Below are 21,188 nucleotides of genomic sequence, written 5' to 3' on the forward strand. Positions count from 1 at the left end.
TGTTCCCATGTGTTGGACCACTTGTTTGCTGAATATTGGACCATTTGCACGTTGCTGGACGCCACTATGCCTTTCCAACGTCATCGGCCTTTTTGTACCGCAGGATAGTCTGTCCTACAAATCCCAGCGGCCACTGCAGCTGATAAGACGGGGCGTCCCAGTTCCGATGCCCCACTGAACCATATAAACGGACCATGAGACTGCCCACACTTTGCTTTACGTTGGAGACCGGACCAACATCTGAAGCATCTCATTCTGGAGAAGAGGTCCCACGTGGATTTAATTTATTCTCCTCGTTGGCCAACGGAAAATAAAAATTCATGAAAGAAGTTTCTGGAATAAGAAGGCCAGAAATTTCACTTTGCCGATCGAAGACATTTGTTTAACGCGTAACAGAAGAAAAAAAACCCTCACAGTGGTTTCAAGGAGACGGATTGCCACCTTGTTTTGTTCCAGTCGACTGCTGATGGTCAGATCATATTTTTCCCTTTTGCCAAGGAGGCCAAAGGATGGAGATTGACCACTTTCTTGGAGTTTAACTGTGGACGCGCAGAAACTCTTCACCCCTTTTCTCTCTCAGTCGCTGCCGCAGAAGGAAGACTTCAAGAAGTAAAATCCACCCTTTTATTTTCATTTCTTTATTAGGAATAGCTTGGGCAGGGTAGAGTAGGGTTTTAGTGCGATTAGATTCGCCACTTAGAGTCTAATGTGTTCTGAATTGTATGTGCATGCCATTGTTCTTTTGAAACGTGATTACTGTTGTTTCCTGAGGCTGCTGAGTCTCACAAGATTGTGCTTTCACCGTGTGAACACCTGAGTGCTATAATGATGTGTGAAAATCAACCATTTTCTTTGTCTTCAACTTCATATTTTATGAGTTGCCATAAAAAGTTTTATAACCCTTTGTGTTCTCGAACATCCTCAGCGGCGGGGGATGTTTTATGGCTCACCGTAACTAAGCTACACTTTCTGGCAGGCTGCTTCCCAAAACTCCATTCAACACCATGTTCCTTTGTCATATTATCACCTTTGCCATAACTGCTGGTTTGATTCCATACACACCCACTGCTGTTTTGTTTTATTTTGTTTAGTGAGATTTTTTTTTTTCCTTCGGTGTAGAACTTTGCATGATTGATTAAGTGAAGATTATTAAATCGGAAAAGCGATCTCGCAGGCGAACTTTTGCTCCACAAGGCCATTCCCGGAAGAGCTTGAAAGCTGGAAATCTGTCTGATACGAGAAGATCAGAAGATTTATTTACCGATCGAAGACCGCGCCCACACCGGGCGCAGGTGGAAACCCACAGAGGTTCTATGTCCAAGGAGGTGAGTTTTCCCTCCTTGTGTAATGCAGTCGACTAACAGTTCATCTTTTACCCTCCTGGACGGATGAGAAATTACCAGTTTTTTCTTTAATTTGATCACGGACGCGTGATCCTCCTCCCCTCCTTTTTCTTCATACCTGATCCCTCCTCGACCGATGGAGAGCAGAAGTCAACTTCAAAGTAATTTTGTTATTTTCATATTAAACCGGATAGGTGCATTTAGAGGTCTGGGCTGGATGAGGCATAATGAAAGTGATTTAGTATCACCAGTAGTTAATCTAAGGTATTAACTTGTTGCATGCAGTACCGATTGAATTATGTTATGCTGAACTGTGTTTTGATTTGCTGCTGAATCGTGCGTGGTTAATGTTTTGTCCAGCTGATCTAAAATCAGCCAGGAGTTAGAAGTTGGACTTTTACAAGTTTTCATTCAAAGCAACTGCGGTCTGGGCCTCGCCCAACCACTCTTTGTTCCAGTTTCATTGCTGGAGATTTTCCACTGAGTTCCCGCCTCAGAGTTTATTACTCTTTGTCAAGATTTGGAGTGATCAGCTGATAGTGGCTAAAGAGGCGTGGCCCCACCGTTTTATCAGCTGATTGCTGCAATCGAGACATCAGCACAATAGGAGGATTACTTTCCATTTAACCCAAGTTACACATTTTGTCCATGAAACTACTGGTTTGATCTTCATAGACACTAAATGCGCATATATATTTTTCTTTTATTATCATTGTTATGTAGTCATTTTTATTCCCTTTGTGTAGAACATTGCTTGTTAGTTAGGTGATGGTTTTTGGACCAGAATAACGATATATCAGGATTATTTGGCTTCAATAAATCTTCATATATATAATTAAGAGAAGCGTTTGTGTTTATTTCGTGCAAGAGAGATTTATCTGTCAAAACAAGGTCGAAGTTCCCTCACCTTCGGTGAAGCGGTTGAATAAATAGTGACAGTTGGTGGTTTTGGTTAATAATTTTTAATTATTAAAGAGCTTTGAGCCCATAAACACAACACCAGAGGACATCTCTGATTTCTATTTGTAAGTAATGATTTTTGGTTAAGAAATACATTTTTTTTCAAATTATGATTTTAAATTATAATTCTTGATGAATATTAAGTAATCAATAATCACAATCCTTACATTACACCCTGCTCTCCTTGGTGGTGTTTTTGTACATATTCTATTTTCATGAATAAATCCTCACGATGTTCATTCCACTTTCCTGTCTGCGCTTTGGTCTCACAAACAACCTAAGCAACATAGCACTATTGCTGAATTACTTTATGACCAAGAAAACATTGCAGGGGTATCCTGTTGACCAGGGTATTTACAGATTTACCGGTACTTGAACTGGAAAGGATGTATGCATACACTTGCATGTTGTTGAGAAATACTTTTTTCCTGAAAAAATGTCCAAACAAAAGGAAAGTTATAAAAAGAATTTAAAAAGTAAAAGCTCAAAATAAGCAATATTACTTGGTCAAATTGAATCAAGTCAGATATGCGAAAATAATTGTTTGGAGGAGTTTTAAGTAATCATTTATTGTAAAAAATCACCCTGAAAGGGATGACTGAAATTTATTGCAAACAATGTGGTTAATAGTTAATGCGGCAGCTACTTATTCACATAAATATAATCATCACTGAAAACTCATATTATATTTACTAGAGTTACAGATTTATTAAAATATGTTTAGATTGGAAACATTAAAGTATAACAACAAAGAAATAAATCACAAAGGACGCAGATAATTTTTCATGACGCTGTGCATTTAAGTCCTCGTTCTCTATTGTTCAAACCTTTGACCTGACAAGGACCTGACAAGGGTGTCAATTAAATAATTTTTGCACAATTTTAGTCTATTTATTTTAACTTCAGAAATCCTGAACACATCCTTCTAAACTGCTCAAATGTGCAAATCATGTAAATATGTCCAATGGTACACTTCTGAGTTATTTCATGAGAAACTATTTGATTAGGAGATTGTGGACTTTTGCTCCAACTAAAGTAAGTAGAAGGCTAGGGTTGCATGTCAAAAAATGTATAGTAACAGGAAAATACTAGTGATTGCTTGAAATAAATAAAAGTCCTTCAAGTGACAAAATGTAATAAAATGTGAATTAATGTAAATTTATTTAATCTGTCATGAATCAGCCAGACACAGATTAATTTTCTCTGTATCTGTATGGACAGAAACAAAATGGAAATGTTACAAATGCGCTTAGTTTAGCCTAATCAGAGCTAAACAAAATATAAGTGCAGCCTTCCCCAAAGTTCATATTATTATTTCAGAGAGCAAGGATGTAAAAAAAAATATGAAAAATAAAACACAACATTGTTAAAAAGTGAAGGTTCACTTTATGACCCACGCTGAGTCTGTCCCAGTACCTGAAAGTGAGCACATATATCCATCACTGAGCATCAGTAGAACGCAAGTAAGATCATTACCAAGAAGAAGTAATGTTTTCAAAGGTTTTCAAGGCAAGTACTAAGTGAAGGGTCTGAATGTCCAATGTTGGTTTAGGCAACAAAGCAAGTAAAAAAAAAAAAAAAAACTCTACAAAGTGTTATATTTGGGCTTTACTGATGAAGATTTAACTGTTCTATTTCCTTTCAACTAGAACAGCACTCACAGAGTGCAGATCTCTGCCAAGACAGTAGGGTCATTGATACATGTCTGCATTTTTCTATTCTGATTATATATTATATATTCTGAGTATTGCTTTTTTCTATAGTGGCCACTGTATGTCAGCTGCTGACAAGGTGATAAACCATGTGGGAATTCCAAGTTGTCACCACGGTCTGGCAATGATAAAGAAAAAAAAATCCTGGATCCAGATGGAAATTTAGTCATATGCTCCTCATCCTAATACTGAAAATTTCATCCAAATCCATCCATTACTTTTTGACATATTTTGAAACAGGCAAACACTGACAATGCTTTACATTGTTATGACCTACCTTGCCATGTTCCCTGCATGCATTAATTTTTTACAGTTCCAACATAAGAGCAACATGAATAACTAGAGCACTGACTATTGCAACAAAATCAGGTTGTAAGTATGTCTGTATGTGTGTATTGGGTTTTTGAAAACCACAATGCATACTCTAATTGACCAAGTGACTGGCTGGCTGTTATTTGGCAGGTTAGGACCCGCTGTGCAAATCACTCAAGGCTGCCTAATCATGCTTTGTGCTTGCCAGCAACGACTGCATGAAGGAATTCCAGATTTCACCTCGCGGGCAGAGGAGTCATCACGCCGGGAACGGGTCACATGGTCAATGAGGGACAGTTTTTTAATTATTTTTGATCTAGGCCTCATCAGTGTTGTTTTGTTTTGCTCACATAACTCTTAAGCTTATTTTATCTTTATCAGTAGTCTTGTAGAGATGTGAAGTCGCCACTCGCTAAAGGCCTTGAAGGAACTGTTTCATTACCCAGAGGACCACCCATGTTGGAGAAATCCTCCAGGTTTCTTCTGACCATAAAATCCTGCATTTGAATCCAGGTCAAGCACAGCTTTAGAATAACTTCGCAGCAAGAGTTTATACAGTTTACTGAAGCTGATAGCAAGTATGATGTAGAGATGTATTCTCCCAGGAGGATGAACACCTATAGTCTACTTGAACTTTCCCACAGCACAAGAGCTCATCACATAACCTTAAGAAATTGTGAAATCAAAACTCTTAATTGCTATAATTTCTAGAATTCATTCTGGCCTTCAAAATGCCAAGCCAGCTTTACTCTAGTATGGCCATCTTTAACCTTTCCAATTGCACCCCTTCAGGAAAAACTTGAGAATTCTGGTTTCAATTTAAGAGGCTTTGGATTTTTAAAATACAGTTTATGACCAATTTGTGACTTGAACTATTATTTTCTTCTGTTCAAGGGAGACAGAAATCCCTGTCTCAAAACCTGAATGACTTTATTCAGCTGTATTTCCCCACCTCAACAAAATGTTGATTGTCTGATTGTCTCTGACAATTTACCATTGTTAGTGTGTGAATGTGTGTATGAATGGGTGGATGACTGATTGTAGTGTGAAGTGTTTTGGGGTCCTTGCATTTGATGAACGCTATATAAGTACAGACCATTTACCATTTTTTGACATCATTAAAATGGGACTTAATTTCATTAATTGTTCCACATCTGTCATGATTTGCAGATATGCGAGTTTCGTTATAAGTTTATTCCTTTAGGTTTAGTTTCTTACTTATTCTTGTATTCTATTCATGGTGCATTGTAGTTTGTGTTCTATTATATCAAATTTTTCCTTTGCTTAGATTGTTTCCTTGCTTCTTTGTTCAGCTCATTCATGTTTTAGTTACCACTCCCTGCCACACTCAATTTGTATTCAGTTTCATTCAGTCCACCTGCGTGAAACAGCCTACCTGCCCCACCTATACGCTGCACCATTTATGCTCTCTCCAGTCTGCCTCCCCGTCAGATTATACTACTTGCTCTATGCCTACCTCTGGTTTCTTTAGGCCTGGTTGTAGTTCTGTTTTTTCTGTTTTACTTTTCAACTCGCTTTGCTGCCACTGCCTGCATGTTGGGTCCACTAAGAACTACACTCTGACAACACTGGAGCATAAAAACACTCCAAATCTCAAAGGTTCATTGTTACAGCTCTTTATTTGAAATTTTCTACCTCATATCTTTTACCTAGTTAGTTCCTGATGATTCAGAAAAGTGGTTTTAGGAATCAGAAAATCATTGGTCTGAAATTACTGTTATTATGCAAAGCTATAAAGCTGTCTGGGTTTTTCTCAGACTTGTCTCTGTCTCCTGTCTGCAATAACTGTCCCCCATGTGTAAAACAAACTTTGAAATGCTGCACAGTACATATCTATAATAAGTGAAACATCAAATATCATTTCAGCACCAAATTTTTCCTTGAAAGTTTTTACTGAATAAACAAATATGTAACTAGATGTTTTGTTTCATTGAATAAATTGATGTGGAATGACAACTTGTTAAACTCCTGGAAGGCTTTCTATTGCATTTAACAGAATGCTTAAACATTAAACTATTAATGACTCAGTCATTGTGAGAGTAAAACCAGGATGTTTAATCACTACAATCCTGTGGAAAACATGTGGCCTTTAATATCTCATGACAAACCTGGCAACTGCAAGAGAACAGCACTTTATGAACAGATCGTCGTGTATGCAGTGACCTCTAGTGGCTTTCTGATGTCATTTTGTTTCCAAATTAAACAGTAAGTCATTGTTCAGGTATACCCTGTAATTCTGCACCCGGCAAACACCAGCTGAGTTTTGAGTACAAGATTATACATACTCCAAAATAACATTTCATGCAAACATGATTCAATGGGCCGAGTTTGGTGATATCTGTTTCTGATCTGTTTGGGAATTTCTCATGTTTTCTCCTAAAAAAAAAAAGAAAAGAAAATCATTTGAATAAACTACAGATATTGCTGTCAGTAATAACAGCAAGGTTTAGCACTGAAATGTGAGCTCTGAATGACGGAGTGGGATTCTGTCAAACACAAAAATAGCTGGACATCTGATGACTGTTAATCGTTCCATTTACCTCAACGAGCATGACTTCCACAGCAGCCTTGGCCAAATGCATACTGATAACCGGTTTCTGAAAATATAAATAAAAAAAATAAAAAACATTTCTCTAATCTAAATTCCTAACTTAACATGAACAAATGTTTCCTCAAAGAATCAGGGGTGGGAACTAAAGATTAAGGTGATGCCAAGGAGGCATTCCAAACACGTCACCACAAATATTAATAGAAATAAGCAAAAAGCTGTTAATTAATTGGTGTTACGCCAATAGTTTTTGGCGTTGCTTCTGAGTGTTGTATGGGCAACACTCCAAAGCAGAGCAGCAGTTTAACAGTTTATTAGAAGCACTACAAGGTTGAGACAGAACACAGACTGGATCTGCCAGAGGGATCTGGGTAGGCAGGAGAGGAGGGATGTTGTGGTTTGTTCTGGTGAATATAAGGCAAGTTGTGCAGGACAGGAGTGAGGTCTGCTTACTGTTGGCAGTGATGATGGCTTGTTGGAAGAGGCAAGTTTTCCCACAAAGACAAAGTTAAGAGGAGTAGCACGGAGGTTCTCAGTACTGTCTGTCTCTGTGTGATACTCTTGAGTAGGAGCGCTTCAGCTGCGTGAGTGGTGCTGAGGTTGGACAGACAGGTGAACAACGGTTTGGTGTTTGAGTGGTGTTCTGAGTGGCGGGGCTGGAAACAGGAGAGGAAGGGAGACTCACGGCAAGAGCAATGGGGAGTAGTTCCAAGGAGCTCACCTGAGCAAAACACACAAGAGCATGGGATCCAGGACACGGTCATCAGATCTGTAAAGCAGGAACAGAAACTCAATTAAGAGCTGGTTCATGACACGCAAGAGAACTGCAGACTACGGTCAGGTTACCACACTGGCAAAGATAATGATCAGACACCTCCCTCCTGGTTCCTGCTCCTTAAGAAGCCTTCTTGATTGGCCTCAACGAGTAACACCTGCAGAGCTGCTCCTGCCAGTCACACGCTGTAGGGAGACAGAAAAAAACAGCACAACCACAAACACCTGCACACAGCCTCAATTTAAATCAACTTGAACTTAGCAAAACGTATCATCCTGTTGGAACAGGTGAAGGGGACGAACTCAAAAAAAAAAGATTTTAGGACTCATATAGATCATTTTAAATACTTAGCCTTGTCTCTCGGACTTACCAATGCTCCAGCAGTTTTTCATTCTCTGGTTTAGGATGTTATCAGATACTTCTTGAGTGATTTTGTGTTTGTCTACCTTGATGACATACTTATCTTCTCTAAGAACTTACAAGAGCATCATCTCCATGAGGTTCTGCAACATATCCTCAAAAACAGACTTCATTTCCAAGCAGAAAAATGTGAGTTAAACACAGCATACGTTACTTTCTGGGATTACAGGCCAGGCAGGTGAAGACAAATCCTGACAAGTTAAAGGCAGTCATTAAGAATTACAAAGATTCGTTGGCTTTGCCAACTTTCACCACAGATTAATCAAAAATTACAGTCAAACCGCTTTATTACACACTTCTCACACTTCCACTAAGAAGACTTCTAGTGGATGCAGAAGTATTCAAGGAGTTAACACTTAAGTTCTCAGAAGCCCCCATATTGGTTCAACAAAATCTTTACTCCCAACTTATCAAGGAGGTACATGTTTCTGATTCTGAGGTTGGGAAAGTCCTTTCCCAGAAGTCTGGCTTTGACAACAAATTACACTCTTGTGCCTTTTTCTCTTAATGTCTCACTCCATCTGAGAGAAATTATGATGTTGGAGACAAGATAATGGAAAGAACCTTAGGATTTAGAGTCGCTCTCGGATCTGGCTTTCATTCTCAGACTAACAGACAAACCGGGAGACTAAACCAGGAATTTGAGGCTATGTTAAGATGTGTCTCAGCCTCTAATCCCTCTTTCTGGAGTGGATACTGACTTTGGGTTGAGTATGCCCATAACTCTCACGTTTTTAAAGCTACCAGCTTTTAACCCTTTCCATCACCCCTTGACTGCTAACCTCCAATTTTTCCCTCTGATGAAAAAGAATCCTCGTCATCTCCATCCACCGTCACATTTGCTACTGTAAGGGAACTTGAGACTGGACAATCTCCACTTTCCACAAAATTGCTGATCAAAACCTGCTGATTAAAAAGTCAGATGTAGCCCGTTTCAATTTCCCTTCAGTATGAGTTTATGTAGTCTATACAAGTCTGAACTGACTAACAGTCACCTAACAAAAACAATTTTGCACTGAAAAGCTAGATGCATTTTATATTCAGAACTAGAGATTGTTACAGTTTTCCAACAAGTCATTAAGTCACTATTTGTTTTAGAGATAAGCTTCAGTTTGCCTATTTGTTCCAAAAATCAGTACTAGATGAGTCATCTTCATCTAGTATTCATCACATCATCATTCCAAGCAGTGAAGGAGAAAGGTTTACTAGGCTGTGATTACAGAACTGTAACATTTAAAAAGCATTTAAGTTTTGTAATCAACATTGACAAATAAACAGTCAATGATAATGGTCACTGAGCCAGGTCCTGGAGGGTTCTTCCTGTTAAAGGGAAGTGTTTCTTTTCACTGCCGCTAAATGCAAAAGAGACTAGCGAAAACTCTGAATCCCAGAATGCACAGAATTAACCCGATTTTAATGACAGCTTCCAGGAAAAAGGAGTTCCCCCACAACTGGGATCCCCATGATGTCACAGAGGTATAAAAGCATTAGCAGAGCAGTGTTCTTCCTCTTTGCCCACAGCTCTCCGTAGGCTGCATCCGAGAGGACACCCACGTGAATGTCTTGGGGTGGATGAGATCCGCCCTGAGTACCTCAAGTCTCTGGATGTTGTAGGGCTGTCATGGTTGACACGCCTCTTCAACATTGCGTGGCGGTTGGGGACAGTGCCTCTGGACTGGCAGACTGGGGTGGTGGTCCCCGTTCATAAGAAGGGGGACCGGAGGGTGTGTTCCAACTACAGGGGGATCACATTCCTCAGCCTCCCTGGTAAGGCCTACGCCAGGGTATTGGAGAGGAGAGTCCGACCGATAGTCGAACCTCGGCTTCAGGAGGAACAGTGTGGTTTTCGTCCCAGCCGTGGAACACTGGACCAGCTCTATACCCTCTACAGGGTGCTCAAGGGTTCATGGGAGTTTGCCCAACCGGTTCACATGTGTTTTGTGGACCTGGAGAAGGCATTCGACTGTGTCCCTCGTGATGCCCTGTGGGGGGTTCTCCAGGAGTATGGAATCGGGGGCCCTTTACCAGGGGCCATCCGGTCCTTGTACGAGCGGAGCAGGAGTTTGGTCCACATTGCCGGCACTAAGTCGGACCTGTTCCCGGTGCATGTTGGACTCCGGCAGGGCTGCCCTTTGTCACCGGTCCTGTTCATAACTTTTATGGACAGGATTTCTAGACGCAGCCAAGGGCCGGAGGGGGTCTGGTTTGGGGACCAGTGGATTTCGTCTCTTCTTTTTGCGGATGACGTGGTCCTGCTGGCCCCCTGTAGCCAAGACCTACAGCATGCACTGGGGTGGTTCGCAGCCGAGTGTGAAGCGGCTGGGATGAAGATCAGCTCCTCCAAGTCCGAGGCCATGGTACTCGACCGGTAAAGGGTGGCTTGTCCTCTTCAGGTTGGAGGGGAGTTCCTGCCTCAAGTGGAGGAGTTTAAGTATCTCGGGGTCTTGTTCACGAGTGAGGGAAGAATGGAGCGGGAGATCGACAGACGGATTGGTGCGGCTGCCACAGTAATGGGGGCGCTGTGCCGGTCCGTTGTGGTGAAGAGAGAGCTGAGCCGAAAAGCAAAGCTCTCAATTTACCGGTCGGTCTACGTTCCTACCCTCACCTATGGCCATGAACTTTGGGTCATGACCGAAAGAACGAGATCACGGATACAAGCGGCTGAAATGAGCTTCCTCCGTAGGGTGGCCGGGCACTCCCTTAGAGATAGGGTGAGGAGCTCGGCCATCCGGGAGGGGCTCGGAGTAGAGCCACTGCTCCTCCACATCGAGAGGAGCCAGTTGAGGTGGCTCGGGCATCTATACTGGATGCCTCCTGGACGCCTTCCTCGGGAGGTGTTCCAGGCACGTCCCACCGGGAGGAGGCCCAGGGGACGGCCCAGGACACGCTGGAGGGACTATGTCTCTCGGCTGGCCTGGGAACGCCTTGGGCTCCCCCTGGAGGAGCTGGAGGAGGTGTCTGGAGAGAGGGACTTCTGGGCATCTCTGCTGAGTCTGCTGCCTCCACGACCCGGTCCCGGATAAGCGGAAGACAACAAGTATGAGTCCGAGTAGGGTATGTAAAATTAAGCACCAGCTGTTTCCCATAATAAAATAAAAGTGTGCACATTATTAATAAGGATTAATAAAACCAGTTTAATATCTTTACAGACCTCAAACCAGTTTACAGACAGGAAAATAGTACAATCAGCAATAATTTTTTCCAGATCTACAGCTCAATACAAAACTGTTGATACAGCCCCCAGATTTTTCCTTTATTCAGTCAGGGTTTTTATCAGTGGTTCCCTGAAAGTGTGTTTTTGTGGAGGACTTTGACTGCATTCTTGCTTGTTTCTAGTCCAGTCGTAATAGTTCATTATTCAGGGATAAAAAGGCTCCTGAAGTCAAAGGAAGAGCCAGTTTATTTTACTACTTTACCAAATGGTTAGTGGCTAATATACACAGACTGCATTTAAGCAGGCTCAGATTATAAAACAATGTCACATTTAGAAAAAAAAAGCAACCAAGTTCCAAGAAAAATCTTTTACCAACATAATTTTGATAAATACAAATGTTCCTAAAACTGGTCTGATTAGATACTCAAGCTGGCTGTGTTGCTGACTATGAACAGTTTGACCACAGAGGGGCGCTGTGTTGCTGCTGAGAAATGCCACATCCTGAAGGGAGAACCCCATCCCTCCCTCTTCCCTCCCCCACCTGTGTGCAGGTGAGCCAAGTGTATAAAGGAGTCTTTCTCCTGGTGCAAACAGACTCCAACAGATTCACACACTGAGATCTTTGTCACAAACTGCTGGATTTCCTGCAGGAAGATGGAGACGCCCGCACTCTGCATCGTTCTCATGTTTGTCTCCTCAGGTAAGTAAAACAAACTCAGTTTCATGTTTTCATGGATTTAGTTTCTCACAGTTTGTCTAATGGCAGCTTAAAGCAGAACAAAAATTTGATACTTAAAAAGTTTCCAGAGATCTAATTTAAGAAGTAAATAGATGAAAGCTGTAGTGTTATCTTTCAATTGCAGGCTAGAAGAAGAAAACCTGACAGTTTTTGAGTTTCTTTTTTTTCTGGAAACGCTCACCAGAGCTTGATGAATGTTATGCGATTAATTGTTGTAGTTAGACATGTTTGAATCTGAACCTGCTCTTTTAAACCTGCAGATTTAGTTTACTTACTTTTCTGTAAAAGGTCTTCAGCAAAACATTACAAAAAGTATTTTAGTGCTAGTTGAATTAAAAACTTCCTATTTAAGCCCCAGTGTTTAAACTGTTGCTTCTCTTCTTCAGGTTTGATAGGAATGTCTGAAATAAACTAATTAAAAAATCCTTATTAAGTCATATTTAACAGATTTAAGCTGCACAACATAGTCATCATCATTGCATCACAGCGGTTACCACTGTGGTATCAATATGTGGGTGGCTGTTATATGTCAACTACCATACAGTGAGTAAGCCAGTAATATATCTGGACAGTTGAATGGACTTGATGTCCACATCTGATGTAGGTTGTAGTGGTTGAGATGCTAAAGCCCATGGACAGTAGTGGGGACTCTGTGGAAAGTTAAGGAAAATATGGATTAATTGCAAACAGAATAGTTATCGTAGTATTCAACTCTGGTTTAACTTGAATTAAAAGTTGTCTAAAGTCTAAAACAGTAAAATGTCCCTTTGTTGTTAATGATTCTGCATTCAGTCAGTCAGTCTAAAACCAAAATGATGCTAATAAAATGTCAATATAAAGGTGAGGTGGCAAATCAAAAACAATGCTATTTATTTAAATATATAACTAAATGTAAAAACAACAACTTATTAAGCTTTATTAGGTTAATGTCCTTTTGAAAAATGTTCTTTTCCATTCTAATTCTAATTTTTTTCCTTACTTATTCAGACCTGGAGAAAAAAAAAGCAGCATAGGAGTTCAGGATTCGGGTTCATGCTTTTTGGTTTTAAAGACACACCAGGTCTCAATTTAGCTTGTTTATCTTCTTCGTGTTTTGTTTTGTTTTTTTCTTAGCATTGGTTCTGACTGTCCAGACAACCGCCTCGGTCACCAGCAGTCAGAATGTTTCAGCACAATCTGTGCTAATCCTAATGAATAAAACCAGTACCAGCAACAGCTCAATATCTCCTCAACCCAACACCAACTCCACATCTGTCACCAGTAACACCACGGCAGCTACATCTGGAGTCTCCAATACAACTGTGGACAGCAACACAACAATGCTGAGTGTAACAATCAGTACCACTGCTCTAAACAACAATGGTTCTATTGGGACTACAGATTCACAAGGTACCACAGCATATGGAACCAACATGACACAGGACACAAGCAACACCACCAACTCACCCGCTTCTGTTTCGCCAAACAATCCAGACACAAACCAGAGTACAACCCTCCCCTCTCCAGCAAACTCAACATCAAACATGAATGCGACTGTTACCTTGAACACAAACTCAACCACAACATCCAACACAAACCAAACATCTCCCAGCAACAATGTGACAGTTACCACAAATGTGAACCCAACTGCTTCCCCAAACACAAACCCAACATTGACCGGGAACTCAGCCACCTCCTCAAACCCAACAACGAGCCCTAAAACCAGTCCGATTGTTCCTGCGACCAGCAACAGCAGTGGGGGGGTTCCTGGATGGGGCATAGCTCTGCTGGTTCTAGCTGCAGTGGTTCTGCTGCTGCTCCTCCTGATGCTAATCACTCTGGTGAGTCCTCACGCTGTGTCCTGGAGTGTCTTTCAACAGGATATTTTCTAAAAATATTACATCCTGATTTAAGCTTTTACTGTACTTTAAAATTTTGCTCATAATGAAGATATTCTGATTTAAATGTAAAACTTCAGTCTGAAGTAGTTTACCTTCCCCTATCTGCTTGTGGTGTATACGTGTTTATTGGAAGGTCTTCAACAAAAGGTTTCTGACTGAAACTAGATAATTAGCATAATAAATGCTTCATTACATAGTATTTATTATAATTTTCTTATTTTATTTATTCATTATTTTCTCTATTAACATCCTGTATTTTAATTTAGCAGAATTTAACGCAAAGCTGCTCTGATTTGAATATTTCTGCTTTTTGTGTGTTAAGTGGGTTCACTTTAAAAGCACCATAGATGACTAGAATTAAATCATGATTTCATTGAACGCATTTTCAGCTGACTGGATATTATTTTCAGTTGTCCTTTGGAAACACGAAGAGAAAACATCCATTGTGTCAGACTGTTGAACTGATACATGGATCCCAAACTTCTTTTTAGTAACGTTTAATGAAAAGATCTGAGGCAGCAGGAAATGAAAACAATGACCATGCCCCCTGAAGGTTAACTCAACTATAGCAGCAGTAGATCTGTGACTCTATTTGAAGGACTTTCATTCAGTAGTCTGTAGTCTCAAATCATCTGTGAAACGGGACACCGGCACCATTTGATTTAAAGGGCCAGCAAAATCTGTAGGACCTCGGCCTAGGGATCAGAGGTCATAATGTAGCAGCCCTGATAGGTTTAGGATATTTTTAAATCAGCTAAATTCTCTTTTTTTAAGCTGATTTTTTCTTTTTTCTTTTTTTTGAAAGCAATAGTGAATGAGAAAATGAAATTGGTCAGTCTGAGCACATCAGCTTGTCCTTTTTCTCTTAAACATCCTGGAAAGTTGTTCCACTTCAGAACCAGCCTGAAACAGATGATTTTTTTTTTTTTGTATATCATCAGTGTCACACTTCTTTAAATAAGAGATGTCAGTAAGTAAACAGAAAGTTAACATCACTAAAATAACATCTAATTTCCAAATCAGTCACTAAATTTCCCAAATCTGGTGTAACGATGAAGCAAATCAGCCAGAACCCAAAACGCAGCCAGACAAGAGAACAGTTCACCAAAAGATTTATTATTAAAATAATTGGGTTGATGGGGTTCCACAGGAAGTGGTCAGACTGGGAGGACAGGAATGGAGGTTCCACAGGGGACCGGAATCCAGCCGGGGAGGAAGGGGGAGTGGAGAACGGGAGGTCTTGGGGGTTCCGGGAACAAACAGGTAACAGGGACAATTTCCACCAACCAGATGCAGAGTCGTTAGACAATCCGGGGTAAAGCACTGGAGGGTTTCAGGCAAAGGTAGTCCAGTAATCCGAAGACAGAGTCAGAGACAGGCAGGTTTCAGCAACGGGAGGTCAGAACTCTTCCAAACAGCAGAAGGACTTGTCAAAAATCTGTGGTCAAAAACAGGCAGGATCAGAAAACCAGAAAAACTTTCTTAGAACACGAATCAAGGCTTGAAAGCTGTGACTGAGGCAACAGACGATCTCGCACTGAGCTGGTGACGAGCAGCTGTTTAAATAGGAGCAGCCCAGTGCAGGTGAAGGCAATGAGTAATCAGCACAGTCAAGCTGAAGGGCTGGAATCATGACATCACCTCCTCCTCAAGGGGCGGCCCTTGACGCCCCTCTGGGCTGGTCCGGATGTCGGCGATGAAAATCGCGGACGAGGTCCTTATCCAGGATCAGGCGAGAAGGTATCCAGGACCTCTCCTCAGGACCATAGCCCTTCCAGTCCACCAGGTATTGGACGCCACGGCCCCAACGTCGGGAACGTAGCAAGCGATTCACAGTGAAGGCGGGGGCTCCATCAACAAGTCGGGAGGGTGGAGGGGTCTGGAAGGAGGGCATGGATGGTGGGGTGCACATGCAGTGAAGAAGGTAGACTGAGACGCACAGCTAGTGGGTTAATAACATTGGCAATAGGAAACGGACCCACAAAACGGGGTGCCAACTTGCGATTCTCTACTTTCATGGGCAAATCCTTAGTGGATAACCACACCTTCTGACCCACCAGGTATCTTGGAGTTTGGGATCTGTGACGATTGGCATTACGGGCATAGACAGCTGAGGTCTTGCAGAGAGATGCTCTGGCCTTTCTCCAGACTCTGAGACAATGACGTGCTGTTAAATGGGCAGCAGGAACCTGGGTAGCCCCCTCCTGAACAGAGAGAATAGGCGGTTGATGGCCATAAACAACATGAAATGGTGACAGACCTGTGGCACTTGACGATAATCCATTGATGGCGTACTCTACCCATGGTAAGTTCTGGGACCAGCGACTGGGAGCATTTATGCATAGGATGCCTAATTTGGTCTCGACCTCCTGATTCATCCTCTCTGTCTGGCCGTCCGTCTGAGGGTGAAAACCTGAAGAGAGACTGACGTCAATGCCGAGAAGGGTGCAAAACTCACCCCAGAAACGGGAAATGAATTGAGGTCCTCTATCTGAAACGATGTTGCGGGGAATGCCATGAAGTTTAAACACTTCTCGGGCCATTACATCAGCGAGAACAGGAGCTGAGGGCAACTTGTGGAGAGGAATGAGGTGGGTCATCTTGGAGAATCTGTCAACCACAGTGAGGAGTACAGTGTTACCTTGAGAAGGAGGTAGGCCGGTGACAAAATCCATTGAGATGTGGGATCATGGTCGATGTGGAATAGGTAGAGGCCTTAGTAGACCGGCTGGAGGGCGTCTAGAGGGCTTTACTCTGGAGCAGGTGGCACACGCTGACACAAACTCTCGTGTGTCCTTTCTGAGTGTGGGCCACCAGAATCCTGACTGGACCACTGCCAGAGTCCTTGTAATATCAGGGTGACAGAAAGGGTTAGACCCATGAGAGAACTGAAGGACTTTAGACACAATTTCTTCGGAAACATGCAAAAGTCCCTTAGGACACTGAACTGGAGGTAGTTGTTTCTGATGACTCCTCTTGAGCAAGCTTTCGATACTGGTAAGAGCTAGCCTGGTCTTGGGGGAAAAGATGTAGTCATGATCAACAGAATCAGAAGGACAGACAGAAAGCTGATGAAGTCTAGAAAGGGCATCTGGCTTGATGTTCTTGCTGCAAGGTCTAAAGGCTAGGGTGAAGTTAAATCTACTAAAGAATAGTGCCCATCTAGCCTGGCGTGGGTTAAGTCTCTTGGCAGATTTGAGGTATTCCAGGTTCTTATGGTCTGTCCACACAGTAAAAGGATGTGTGGACCCCTCAAGCCAGTGCCTCCATTCCTCCAACACTAGTTTGATAGCCAACAGTTCTCTGTTCCCAACATCATGGTTTCTCTCGGAGGTCGAGAGCCGGCGAGAAAAAAAGGCACAAGGATGTAACCTAGCATCATCTGCAAACCGTTGCGACAGGACTGCGCCGACCCTAGTGTCCGAGGCATCAACCTCCACAACAAAAGGGTTCGACGGATCTGGAAAACGCAGAATGGGAGCTGAGGTAAAGAGGCGTTTTAGCTTGTGAAAGGCCTGTTTGGCTTCTGAGGACCATTTGAACTGAGTCTTTATTGAAGTGAGTTGATGAAGAGGGGCAGCCACAGAACTACAATTCTTGATAAAACGGCGGTAAAAATTGGCAAACCCAAGAAACCGTTGAAGTTCCTTCAAACTGAATGGGTCAGGCCACTCCAAGACTGCAGCCACCTTAGAGGGATCCATGTGAATTCTGCCAGGAGCTATGATAAAACCCAGAAAGGATACAGATGATTGATGGAATGCACATTTCTCGGCCTTAACAAATAGTTTATTTTGGAGAAGCCTGAGAAGATCCTCACGAACATGCTTGATATGGGTAGATAGATAATCAAGGTATACAAAAACAAATCTGTTTAGCACGTCCCTTAAAACATCATTAATCAATGCCTGGAAGACGGCTGGGGCATTGGTGAGCCCAAAAGGCATGACCAAGTATTCATAATGACCTGAAGGGGTGTTAAAAGCTGTCTTCCATTTGTCTCCTTCCCTTATGCGGACCAGATGGTAGGCATTACGCAGATCCAGTTTAGTGAAGACAGTACTACCTTGAAGGAACTCAAAAGCAGAAGTCATGAGAGGCAGAGGGTACCTGTTCTTAACTATAATTTCGTTTAGGCCTCGATAATCGATGCATGGTCTAAGAGACCCATCCTTCTTGCAGAATCCTGCACCTGCTGGAGAAGACTTTCTGATAAGTCCTGCCTTGAGGGCGTCAGAAATGTATTCCTCCATAGCCCCTCTCTCAGGACCAGAAATGGAATACAATCTGCCCTGAGGTGGGGTGGTACCAGGGCGAAGGTCAATGGCACAGTCGTACTCTCTAAGGGGAGGCAGAGAAGTGGCCTTAGATTTGTTAAATGCCTCATGCAAATCATGATAAATCTTAGGGACCTTAGACAAGTCTGGATAATCATCTCTTAGAACATGAATCAAGGCTTGAAAGCTGTGACTGAGGCAACAGACGATCTCGCACGGAGCTGGTGACGAGCAGCTGTTTAAATAGGAGCAGCCCAGTGCAGGTGAAGGCAATGAGTAATCAGCACAGTCAAGGTAGAGCTGAAGGGCTGGAATCATGACATCTGGCACATGTACCTTATCCCTAACTTTAATGGAGAGATGTTGCCAACCTGTGTAGCAAAATGGACTAATGGCGTCCCCACCACACCCCTGGCTTTGTAACTCACTGGTTGGACTTACTGCTCTAAGAAACTATTTCAATCAGAATAACCCCATCAAAGGTCACCGTTTGGCAACACCCTCATCCACTGTAATGTGTCTAAATGCTTTGATCCTGTAATTGATGTCATCTCAGGAAATCTGTTTGTCATCTTTGCAGCTGGTGTGGTTCTGCTGCTGCAGGCGCAGAAGCAGCTTCAGTCCCTACACGCACCTGAACCACACAGACAACATCCCGATGTACACCACCCACAGCCGGTTCTTTGTGACCAATGGCAAAGATCAGGTAAGTGAAACATTTACCTAGCTACTTAGCACACTTACTGACACCGCTGTGCAGTCAGGTGGGTGATGGATTCAATGCCTTAAGCACTGCTAGTGCTAGCAGACTCTGAACAAGGTGTCAATATGAGTCCTTTAAAGCTGTGTTTCCTTTTTCCGACCTCCAGAGGAATTAAAGAAAATAAAACTGTTTGTCATATTTTCTACATTTGCACAGATATAAATTAAACATGTTTTTTCCTTGAAGAGAAAGCACCTTAATTTCAACCAAACACTACGGATTTATTTGTGAAAATGTTTCTCAAGCACAAAATCTGAGTAAACAGGGGATCCAGCCTATTTAAGAAGGACTTAGCAGACCATCAATCATTACAAATGCCCTGATGAGAGTGTGTTGGGTCTGGGTGTGTTAGAGCGGACAAGGTCAGTGTGAAAGTTATTCATCTGTTTGCATTTAATGAGTCAAAGTTTGAAGAGGGATCACAGGGAAACGCTGAGAGAACAGACCTTTACTGTGACAAATGTTTCTGAGACAAAACAAAAAAAAAAAAAAAGCCATCAGGGTGTTGACCTTAACCCACACACCCCGAACTAGCTGTGTAAACCAACACCGACTTCTGTAATTTACTGTTAATGATTTCATTATATTTCTCCATGGAGATCAAAATAACTTTTCTAAATTCTGACACTTTGAGTTAAATTACGTTTTATAACTCTTATTAGACACAGCCGACGTAGAAATGTTGTGCACAGGAAGCTAAAAACATCCGACCACACAGACGTAAAAACACAGAGTAAAATGCTTAATGAGCTCGTCACATTATGAATTACTGATCTGTTTCAGGAAGACCTGGGGAAGTCCATGAACCAGCAGTCAGGGTCATATGCCGTCGTGCAGTAAACAAGCCATCCAGCAGAGAGGACACGTCACATTACAACAGTTCTATGTGTAACAGTTTTTTTGTTGTTTTTTTGTCATTTTTGGATTTTTTTATGTATGTATCACATTACTAGGTCCTACTGACTTTTTATTTCTTGTCTGTAAAGAACTGCGGGACTTTGTTGAAAAAAACTATAAAACTAATTCTAAGATTTAGGAATTATTTTGATTTATGTGTCTATTTTCTTGAAGATGGATAAAAACTACTATTTCTAGTCATATCCCTCCATCCAATGTCTATAGTCATTTGTCCTTGCAGGGTCACAGGGAACTACTAATTATAAATACACTACTGGTAAAAAGTTTTAGAACCCCTTTCTCATTTAGTGGTTTTCTTTATGTTTATGACTATTTACATTGTACGTAGATTCTAACTGAAGGCATCAAAACAGTGATGAACACATATGGAATTATGTAACAAAACGAAAAAATTGTAAAATAACTTTAAATATGTTTTATATTTTAGATTCCTTAAAGTAGCCGCCCTTTGCTGTGATGACTGAAATATTTATTTTTGACCGTCTCTCAATGAACCTCTGGGAAAGGCTTTTTGGAAAACCATTTCAGGTGACCACCTCGTGAAGCTCATGGAGTGAATGCCAAGAGAGCGAAGCAGAAATTCAATTCAATTCAGTTCAGTTTTATTTCTATAGTGTCAATTCACAACACATGTTGTCTCAAGGCACTTCACAACAGTCAGGTACATACATTCCAATTAATCCTAACCACTGAACAGTGCAGTCAGATTCAGTTATTTATTCAAATTGGATAAAACGTTTTTCTGTCTAAGGAAACCCAGCAGATTGCATCCAGTCAGTGACTTGCAGCATTCCCTCCTCCTGGATGAGCATGTAGAGACAGTGGACAGTCACTGGTGTTGACTTTGCAGCAATCCCTCATACTGAGCATGCATGTAGCAACAGTGGAGAGGAAAAACTCCCTTTTTACAGGAAGAAACCTCCAGCAGAACCAGGCTCAGTGTGAGCGGCCATCTGCCACGATCGACTGGGGGTTTGAGAGAACAGAGCAGAGACACAAAGAGAACAAAGAAGCACTGATCCAGAAGTACTTTCTATGGGAAGGAAAAGTAAATGCTAATGGATGTAGCTCCTTTAGTCGTTTCATCTAGAAAGAAAGAACAGATAAACTCTGAGCCAGTTTTCAAGGTTAGAGTCTGAAAGAGAGCACATAGAGTAAGTCACAGTAAAAGCTCAGTCAATCGCCATGTCTAGGAGAGAGAAAGGGTTAAACACTGAAAGACAGGGCCATGTGGATCATCGGTAGAGAGTGAGCATTAAGTTGTTGCCAGCAGAAGCTCGGACGATTCCCCTCTCCAGAAAGGTGTCACAGGTAGACACAGAGTCAGGCCAGGTGTTGCTTCTAGGAAGAGAAAAGAGAGAACAAA

General features: G+C 41.9%; 1 protein-coding gene and 1 long non-coding RNA gene across 4 annotated transcripts; one reads left to right on the forward strand and one right to left on the reverse strand.

Annotated features, from left to right (window-relative positions):
* Window positions 1-4,684: 4,684 nt before the first annotated feature.
* On the reverse strand, window positions 4,685-7,751 carry LOC124868960. Of its 3 annotated transcripts, none has more exons than XR_007038439.1 (4): window positions 7,618-7,745; window positions 7,350-7,490; window positions 6,889-6,945; window positions 4,685-4,824 (listed from the first exon to the last, which is right to left on the reverse strand). It is a non-coding gene; the product is annotated as an uncharacterized LOC124868960 (long non-coding RNA). The 3 variants fall into 3 exon arrangements; XR_007038437.1 differs by having other exon boundaries at window positions 7,582-7,722; XR_007038438.1 differs by lacking the exon at window positions 7,350-7,490 and having other exon boundaries at window positions 7,618-7,751.
* A 4,032-nt stretch (window positions 7,752-11,783) lies between these two features.
* LOC124869155 (putative protein TPRXL) lies at window positions 11,784-20,140 on the forward strand. Its single transcript, XM_047366906.1, has 4 exons — window positions 11,784-11,945; window positions 13,098-13,804; window positions 18,722-18,847; window positions 19,688-20,140. The coding sequence occupies exons 1-4, from the start codon at window positions 11,900-11,902 to the stop codon at window positions 19,742-19,744; spliced, it is 936 nt and encodes a 311-aa protein (XP_047222862.1). The 5' UTR covers window positions 11,784-11,899; the 3' UTR covers window positions 19,745-20,140.
* The last annotated feature ends 1,048 nt before the right edge of the window (window positions 20,141-21,188 follow it).

The sequence above is a fragment of the Girardinichthys multiradiatus genome, chromosome 5 (assembly GCF_021462225.1).
Source record: "Girardinichthys multiradiatus isolate DD_20200921_A chromosome 5, DD_fGirMul_XY1, whole genome shotgun sequence".
Classification (NCBI taxonomy): domain Eukaryota; kingdom Metazoa; phylum Chordata; class Actinopteri; order Cyprinodontiformes; family Goodeidae; genus Girardinichthys; species Girardinichthys multiradiatus.